The 10,210-nt window shown below is 39.8% G+C and overlaps 1 protein-coding gene across 1 annotated transcript; it reads right to left on the reverse strand.

Moving 5' to 3' along the window:
• Positions 1–7,747: 7,747 nt before the first annotated feature.
• LOC116535043 (RNA-binding protein EWS-like) lies at positions 7,748–9,844 on the reverse strand. The gene is given in 3 exon segments (XM_032255823.1): positions 7,748–8,161; positions 8,213–9,552; positions 9,554–9,844. Coding segments are annotated over 3 exon segments (1,881 nt in total). The 5' UTR covers positions 9,802–9,844; the 3' UTR covers positions 7,748–7,868.
• Positions 9,845–10,210: the final 366 nt, after the last annotated feature.

Raw genomic sequence — 10,210 nt, forward strand, 5'->3', positions numbered from 1 at the left:
AGGAATTGACAGGATCAGGCTTCAGAAGGTGGGTAATAAGGAACTTCTGTGAGCTAAAAGAACACGTTCTAACCCAATGCAAACAAACTAAGAACGTTGAAAAAAAGATTTGATGAAATGCTAACGAGAATGAACAACTTAGAGAGGAATATAAGTGAATTTATGGAGCTGAAAACACAACATAAGAACTTTGTGAAGCATACACAAGTTTCAACAGCCCAATTAACCAAGCAGAAGAAAGGATATCAGAGGTCGAAGATCAACTCAATGAAATAAAATGGGAAGGCAAGATTAGAGAAAAAAGGGTAAAAAGGAATGAACAAAGTCTCCAAGAATTGTGGGACTATGTAAAAAGACGAAATCTACATTTGATAGGTGTACCTGAACGTGACGGAGACAATGAATCCAAGCTGGAAAATACTCTTCAGGGTATTATAAAGGAAAACTTCCCCAACCTACGAAGTCAGGCCAATATTCAAGTCCAGGAAATACAGAGAACACCACAAAGATATTTCTCAAGAAGAGCAACCCCAAGGCACACAATCATCAGATTCACCAGGGTTGAAATGAAGGAGAAAATGCTAAGGGAAGCCAGAGAGAAAGGTCAGGTTACCCACAAAGGGAAGCCCATCAGACTCACAGCAGATCTCTCAGCAGAAACCCTATAAGCCAGAAGAGAGTGGGGGCCAATATTCAACATCCTTAAAGAAAAGAACTTTCAACCCAGAATTTCATATCCAGCCAAACTAAGCTTCACAAGTGAAGGAAAAATAAAATCCTTTGTGAAGAAGCAAGTACTCAGAGATTTCATCACCACCAGGCCTGCTTTACAAGAGCTCCTGAAAGAGGCACTAAACATAGAAAGGAACAACCTTACTAGCCACTCCAAAAACATACCAAATGGTAAAGAGCAACAACATAATGATGAAACTGCATCAACTAACCGGCAAAACAGCCAGGTAGCATCAAAATGGCAGGATCAAATTGACACATAACAATATTAACACTAAATGTAAATGGGCTAAATGCCCCAATCAAAACTCACAGACTGGCAAATTGGATAAAAAGGCAAAACCCAACAGTGCGCTGTAACCAGGAAACCCATCTCACATGCAAGGATACACGAAGGCTCAAAATAAAGGGATGGAGGAAGATTTACCAGGCAAATGGAGAGCAAAAAAAAGCAGGAGTTGCAATTCTCATCTCTGATAAATTAGACTTTAAACCAACAAAGTTCAAAAGAGACAAAGAAGCACATTACATAACGGTAAAAGGATCAATGCAACAAGAAGAGCTAACTATCCTAAATATATATGCATCCAATACAGGAGCACCCAGATACATAAGGCAAGCTGTTAATAACTTACAAAGAGACTTAAACTCCCACACAATAATAGTGGGAAACTTAAACACCCCATTGTCAATATTAGACAGATCAATGAGACAGAAAACTAACAAGGATATCCAGGACTTGAACTCAGATGTGGACCAAGCAAACTTAATAAACATTTACAGAACTCTCCACCCCAAATCCACAGAATATACATTCTTTTCAGCACCACATCACCCCTACTCTAACACTGACCACATAATTGGAAGTAAATCACTCCTCAGCAAATGCAAATGAATGGAAATTATAACAAACAGTGCAATCAAGTTAGAACTCAGATTTCAGAAACTAACTCAGAACCACACAGCTTCATGGAAACTGAACAACCGGTTCTTGAATGTTGACTGGATAAACAATGAAATGAAGGCAGAAATAAAGATGTTCTTTGAAACCAACGAGAATGAAGACACAACATACCAGAATCTCTGGAACACATTTAAATCAGTCTCTAGGGGAAAATACATAGAAATAAATGCCCACATGAGAAGCAAGGAAAGATATAAAATTGACACCCTATAGCCAAAATTCAAAGAGCTAGAGGAGCAAGATCAAAAAAACTGAAAACCTAGTAGAAGACAAGAAATAACTAAGATCAAAGCAGAACTAAAAGAGATAGAGACACAAAAAACCCTTCAAAAAATCAATAAATCCAGGACGTGGTTTTTCAAATAGATCAACAAAATAGACAGACCACTAGCCAGATTAATAAAAAAGAAAAGAGAGAATAATCAAATTGATACAATAAAACATGATAAAGGGGATGTCACCACAGATTCCACAGAAATACAAACCATCATCAGAGATTATTACAAACAACTCTATGCACATAAACTAGTAAACCTGGAAGAAATGGATAAATTCCTGGACACTTGCATCCTCCCAAGCCTAAACCAGGAAGAAATTGAAACCCTGAATAGACCAATAACAAGGTCTGAAGTTGAGGCAGTAATTAAGAGCCTACCTCCCCAAAAAAGCCCAGGTCCAGATGGATTGACAGTTGAATTCTACCAGACATACAAAGAGGATCTGGTACCATTCCTTCTGAAATGATTCCAGACAATCTAAAAAGAGAGAATCCTTCCCAAGTCATTTTATGAGACCAACATGATCCAGATACCAAAACCCAGCAGAGACTCAGAAAGAAAAGAAAACTTCAGGCCAATATTCATGATGAACATAGATGCAGAAATTTTCAATAAAATACTGGCAAACTGATTGCAAAGGCACATCAGAAAGCTTATCCATCATGATCAAGTAAACTTCACCCCGGGGATGCAAGGCTGGTTCAATATACGCAAGTCTATAAACATAATTCACCAGATAAACAGAACCAAAGACAAAAACCACATGATTATCTCAATTGATGCAGAAAAGGCCTTTTACAAAATTCAACAGCCCTTTATGCTAAAAACCTTCAATAAACTAGGTATTGACGGAATGTACCTCAAAATAATAAAAGCTATTTATGACAAACCAACAGCCAATATCATACTGAATGGGCAGAAACTGGAAGCATTCCCTTTGAAATCTAGCACTAGACAAGAATGCCCTCTCTCACCACTCCTATTAGATATAGCACTGGAAGTTCTAGCCAGAGCAATCAGGCAAGAAAAAGAAATAAAGGGTATTCAAGTAGGAAAGAAGGAAGTCAAATTGTCTCTATTTGCAGATGACATGAATGTATATCTAGAAGACTCCATGGTCTCAGCCCAAAATCTTCTGAAACTGATAAGCAACTTCAACAAAGTCTCAGGATACAAAATCAATGTGTAAAAATCACAAGCATTCCTCTACACCAATAACAAACTTAAAGAGAGCCAAATCAAGAACGAACTGCCATTCACAATTGCTACAAAAAGAATAAAAGACCTAGGAATATAACTAACAAGGAACGTAAAGGACCTCTTCAAGGAGAGCTACAAACCACAGCTCAACGAAATAAGAGAGGATACAAACAGATGGAGAAACATTCCACGTTCATGGCTAGGAAGAAGCAATATTGTGAAAATGGCCATACTGTCCAAAGTAATTTACAGATTCAATGCTACCCCCATCAAGCTACCAATGACCTTCTTCACAGAACTGGAAAAAAACACCTTAAACTTCATATGGAACCAAAAGAGAGCCCGCATAGCCAAGTCAATACTAAGCAGAAAGAACAAAGCGGGAGGCATCACACTTCCGGACTTCAAACAATACTACAAGGCTACAGTAATCAAAACAGCATGGTACTGGTACCAAAATAGAGTTATAGACCAACGGAACAGAACAGAGGCCTCGGAGGCAACACAGCACATCTACAACCATCTGATCTTTGACAAACCTCACAAAAACAAGGAAGGGGGAAAGGGTTCCCTGTTTAATAAATGGTGTTGGGAAAACTGGCTAGCCATATGCAGAAAGCAGAAACTGGACCCCTTCCTGACACCTTACACTAAAATTAACTCCAGAAGGATTAAAGACTTAAACAGAAGACCTAACACCATAAAAACCCTAGAAGAAAATCTAGGCAAAACTATTCAGGACATAGACGTAGGCAAGGACTTCATGACCAAAACACCAAAAGCACTGACAACAAAAGCCAAAATAGACAAATGGGACCTAATTAAACTCCACAGCTTCTGCACAGCAAAAGAAAATGTCATTAAAGTTAATCGGCAACCAACAGAATGGGAAAAAATTTTTGCAGTCTACCAGTCTGACAAAGGGCTGATATCCAGAATCTATAAAGAACTAAAACTGATTTACAAAAAAAACCAAAAACCAAAAAACAAAAAACAAGCCCATTTAAAAGTGGGAGAAGGATATGAAAAGGCACTTTACAAAAGAAGACATATGAGGCCAATAAACATATGAAAATATTCTCATCATCACTGGTCATTAGAGAAATGAAAATTAAAACTACACTGAGATACAATCTCACACCAGTTAGAATGGCGATCATTAAAAAATCTGGAGACAACAGATGCTGGAGAGGATGTGGAGAAATAGGAACACTTTTACACTGTTGTTGGGAATGTAAATTAATTCAACCATTGAGGGAGACAGTGTGGCACTCCCACAAGGACCTAGAAATAGAAATTCCATTTACCCAGCAATGCCATTACTGGTTATATATCCAAAGATTATAAATTTTTCTACTATATGGAGACATGCACAAGAATCTTCATTGTAGCACAGTTTACAATAGTAAAGACCTGGAACCAACCTAAATGCCCATCGATGATAGACTGGACAGGAAAAATGTGGCACATATACACCATGGAATATTATGCAGCCATCAAAAACAATGAGTTCGTGTCCTTTGTAGGGACATGGATGAACCTGGTAACCATCATTCTCAGCAAACTGACACAAGAACAGAAAATGAAACACAGTATGTTCTCATAGGTGGGTGTTGAACAGTGAGAACACATGTGCACAGGGAGTGGAGCATCACACACTGGGGTGTGTTGGGGGGAAATAGGGGAGGGACAGCAGGGGGTGGGGAGAGATAGCATGGGGGGAAATGCCAGATATAGGTGATGGAAAGGAAGGCAGCAAATCACACTGTCATGTGTGTACCTATCCAACAATCTTGCATGTCCTTCACATGTTCCCCAAAACCTAAAATGCGATTTAAGAAAATAAAAGGAAAAGAGAATCCTCAATAAAACAGTAACAAATTGAATCTATTGGCACAGTAAAAGAATAATACACCATGGAGAAGTAGGATTGATTTCTAGGATGCAATAATGATTCAACATATCAAGATCAACTAATGTAATATGCAACATGTGGTGACTATTTCATCAAGTCTCTGCTCAGGTGCCAGCTGTGATGAGTATTACATTGGGTTCACCACCTGAGACCTGGATCACATCAGGGTCACCACCTGAGATGCTGATCACCAAATGCAGAGGTCTGTCCTGCAGACCCTGACTCAACAACAGATGAAAGAATGCACTTTCACACCCAGCCCAGTGATTTTGAGTGGTCTAGGGATGGTCAAAAACTGCTTTCAGAGGGTGATTGCAGCTAATCAAGCATAACTCCCTGTACCTTCTCAGATTTATGCAGTATAGATTTAATAATAGAGGTTCTAAGTCAAAATGCTTGTGGATAATTAACATGGTTAAAAAAGTGGTTTATGAATGATAAAAGCTTTTGTTTCTGGGGCCTAGAGTAAACACCATTAATGGGTAATGACCTCCTCCTCTTTGACCTCCCCCTGAGAGGGCTATCCAGCACAAAGTTTGTATGAGTAAACAGAGTAGAGAGAAACACCTGTGGGGTAAACAGACTTAATTGGGGAAGCTTTATTGTCCCTATCTTTTACTCTATGACTTAAAATTCTAATGTAGTAAACTGGCTGCCTTCAGCCCGTTTCAATAAAATCTTTTGGCCTTCTAAAAGGTTGGAGACTATACTCTTATCAGTTTCCTAATATTTTCCTAATATTTTTCCAGCCACCTTGAGTGAATTCCAACAGGCACATTACAGAATAAATGTTAAAAACCACGTGATCATGTCAATAGATTAAAAAAACTTTTGAAAAAATTCAACATGATTTTATGATAGAAACTCTAAACAAAATAGAAATAGAAAGAAATTACTTTATCATAATACAGACAATATATTTAAAGCCTGTAGTTAACGTCATATTCAATGATGAAAAACTGAAATTTCTCCTCTAAGATCAGGAACAAGACAAGGATTTCCACTCTCACCTATTCTATTCAACCTACTACTGAAAGTCCTTGCCAGAGCAATCCAGCAATAAAAACAAATAGAATCCATCCAAATAAGAAAGGAAGAGATAAAATTATCCTCACTGATGACATAAACTTATATTCAAAATACTTTAAAGACTCTACAGACAGACTATTTGGACTAATAAACAAGTTAAATCAAGTTGCAGGACAAAAAATCAACATACAAAAGCCACTTGTGTTTCTACACAATACTGACAAACCATCTGACAAGAAATTAAGAGAACAATCCCATTTATAATAGTACTGAACATAATAAAATATTTAAGAATGAAATAAATAAGAAGGTGAAAGTCTTCTTTACTAAAAACTACGAAATATTGATGAAAAATTGAAGAGGATACAAACAGAAAGATATCAATGTTTATGGATTGGAAGACTTAATTTTTAAATGTCCATACTACCCACAGAGATCTACAGATTCAACGTCACTTCTATCAAAATTCTAATAGTATTTTTTACAGAAATAAAAAACAGTTCCATGATTTATACGTAACTACAAAAGACTATAAATAGCAAAAATCAATCTTGAGAAAGAACAACTCTATTCTTTTGAAAATCATTTCTTATTTTAATTTCTGTGATGTTATATTCTCTTTGCTTTTTTCCTACCTTCACATAGGTAGTGGGATATTTTCCTGGCTTAAACTCTGGCCTTCTTTAGGGCACTCATTTGGGTTCACATATCCCTTCACCATCTCTCTTGAGCTAATGCTCTGTAGCTCCATTGTTTTAAATTTCATTCATATTCAAAGCTTAAAAGTATATATCTTCAAGATTGACCTTTACCCTGAGTTTCAGATTTGTATATCTAAATTCCCACACATTGTCCTAATATAGTTTTTACACAGATATGTCAAACACAAATTTGACCAATTTAAAACTCTTAAGTCTTACCCTGAAACCTCTTCCTTGCAGTATTATGTATCACAGTAAAAATAATATTCACCAATTTTCTCAAATAAACAAACAAACAAAAAATGTGGTCCTTGAATACTCTCTTCCTCATCTTCCACATCCAGCCCATTAGAAGTTCCTGTCAATTCTACCTCCAAATATAGAGTCCAAAGAGAAAGAAATAAAGGACATCATAATTGGAAAAGAAGACATCATATAATCCTAGCTTACAGATAATATGATCTTAAGTTTTTTATTAGTTAGTTATTTAATTCCACATGAACATTATTAATGCATTTTTAATTTTACCATCTACATCAATTGTTAAATTTATTAAAAATTTGTTACAAGGTACAGGATAACTTAGGGAGTCTACCTAATAGATTATTCAAGATGGTTTTCTGTTTGTTTCTCTGTTTTTGTTTTATGTCTTTTAAATTTTTTAAATCATTTTTGTATTTCGATAGGTTTTTGAGATACAGGTGATATTTGGCAACATGAAAAAGCTGTTTAGTGATGATTTCTGAAATTTTGATGGACCCATCACCCAAGCAGTGTACACTGTATCCAATGTGCAGTCTTTTACACCTCATCACCCTCCTACCCTTTCTCTGGAGTCCTTAAAGTCCATTGTATTTTTTTTTTTTTTTTTTTTTACCATTTAACTTGTTTTAATGTTTCTTCACACTTGGTGAAAAATACTAAAGTACAGACAAGGAATAATCATAATGTTGTGGCCAACATTATAAATATGGAATTATAAATTTAAAACATTTTCTGGTTTAAAAAATAAATCTGGTAGTCAATGCAGCTCTGTGGGGTCTCTGCATCTAATAGGGCCAATCTCTGCGCTCCTGACGGTGCTCACCTTTATCCATTATTCCAGGTCCTCCACGTCCTCCTCTTCTTCCTCCCATCTGTTCCATCAAAGGTCCAGGGGGCCCCCCAGGGCCACCTCCTCCTCCTCCACCAGAGCCACATTGGTCCATGCCCCGGCCACCACGGAAGCCACCTCTGTCTCCACCACGGCCACCTCTGAACATTCCACCAGGACCACCACAATCCATGAGGCCACCTCTTCCTCCCCACATGCCACCAGGGCCACCTCTGCCACGATCACCACCTGGGGGCGAGAAGGGTGGTGGGAGGAAGCCTTCGGGCTTTGGGGCCTTACACTGGTTGCACTCTGTTCTCCAGGCAAAGTTCTGATTTCCACAACCCGGATTGGGACACTGCCAGTCTCCAGCTTGGTGCTGGACGTTTCCTCCTCTGGAGGGGTTCCCTCGGGAACTCCGGGGTCCTCTGGGAAGGCAGCCTCCTCTATCTCCTCCGCGGCCTCCCATGCGACCCATGGGTCCCCCAGGACCTCCTGGGCCTCCTGGACCTCCACGGAATGGTGGTGGCAGCCCTCTGCTCTCACGGGGTGGCATACCACCCCTCATACTGTCCATTGGAGGCTTCTTCTGAGGAAGAGAGACTTTAAGTTTGCTCTCTTGAAAGCCTTTACCGTCAAACCACCCCACAGCAGCCTTGGCAGTAGGTGGGTCTTCATAGGATACTGTGGCATCTCCTTTAGGCTTTCTTGTTTCCTTGTCCAGGTAGATGTGGATCATGGGTTGCCCAGTTCTCTTGTTCATCTTAACAAATCCACACTGCTTAAACAAGTCTGCCAGATCATCTAGAGTCACATTATCATTTAATCCTTGCACATAAATTGCACTGTTGTCAGAATCTTCATCTGGATCTACAGGTGGGCCTAGATCAAGATCTGGTCCTTCGTCCATGGGTCCACCAGGCTTATTGAAGCCACCTCGCTCTCCAGCACTGCCCATTCCACCGTGTCCTCCTCCCCGCCCACCTCTGCTCATGCCTCCACGATCAAATCCCCCTCTTCCCCTGCCCTGGTTATCAGGGCCACTCATGCTCCGGTTCTCTCCTGGTCTGGAAAATCCTCCAGACTCCTGCCCATAAACACCCATGCTACTGGGGTGGTCCTGTCGGAATGAACTCTGCTACCCGTAGCTGCTGCTCTCTTGGCTATATTGACTTGAAGCCTGGCTGTAGGATCCAGTTTGGGGTGGGTAACTAGTGGGAGGCTGCTGTCCATAGCTGCTTGGTTGCCCATAGGTGTTCTGCTGAGAGTAACTGCTTTGATCATAACTAGTCGGCCGTGTAGAGGAATAGCTGGTAGGAGGGTAGGGTGGAGGTGCAGTGACTGGCTGCATAGGGTAGCTCCCAGGTACCTGGGGATAACTGTAGTTACTCTGTCCATATCCTAGGCTGGGCTGGTTGTAACCTCCTGTGCTAGATTGAGGTTGACTAGTCTCAGTGGGCTTGTTACCATCCTGTGGTCTTGTAGGTGCAGTGGCTGCTGGCTGCTGCCCACAGGCTGGATAAGCAGGCTGAGTGCCATACGCAGACTGAGCTGCGTAGGAGGCCTGGGTGGTAGTGACTGTGGCAGTGGTGGTATCATAAGCACCAGTGCCATACACCTGGACAGGCTGGTTGTATGCCAGGGACAGTTGGAGTAGTATAACCAGTGGGAGGCTGTCCATAAGAAGTTGCATAGGCGGTCTGCCCGTAAGTTGCAGTGGTCTGAGCCTGGGTATGGCTAACATCAGTGGGCTGTCCATAGGTTCCATAGCTTTGTTGTCCATATGCCTGGGTGGTCTGTGCATATCCTTGAGTGGGCTGGGCGGTGTAAGCATTGTAGCCCTGCTGCACTGCAGCTTGGCTATAGGTACTGTAATCTGTGGACCCCATTTTCTCTCCTTCCTCCTTGTTCTCTCAAAGTTCGTCTCCCTCTCCCATTGTATCATTCTTAATGCCTTTACATCCTCATAGCTTAGTTTCCACTTACGAGTAAGAACATATGACGTTTAGTTTTTCATTCCTGAGTTACTTCACCTAGAATAATAGTCTCTAAATCCGTCTAGGTTGCTGCAAATACCATTATTTTATTCGTTTTTATGGCTGAGTAGTATTTTATATATATATATATATATATATATATATATATATATGGCACATACATATACAGATATAATTTTCTTTATCACTCATTGATTGATGGGTGTTTGGGCTTGTTCTAAATTTTTGCAGTTGTGAGTTGTGCTACTGTAAGCATGCATGTGCAAGTATCTTTTTTATATGATGACTTTTTTTTACTCTG

The sequence above is a fragment of the Sapajus apella genome, unplaced genomic scaffold (genome assembly GCF_009761245.1).
Source record: "Sapajus apella isolate SASKATOON/1434 unplaced genomic scaffold, GSC_monkey_1.0 scaffold91, whole genome shotgun sequence".
NCBI lineage: Eukaryota > Metazoa > Chordata > Mammalia > Primates > Cebidae > Sapajus > Sapajus apella.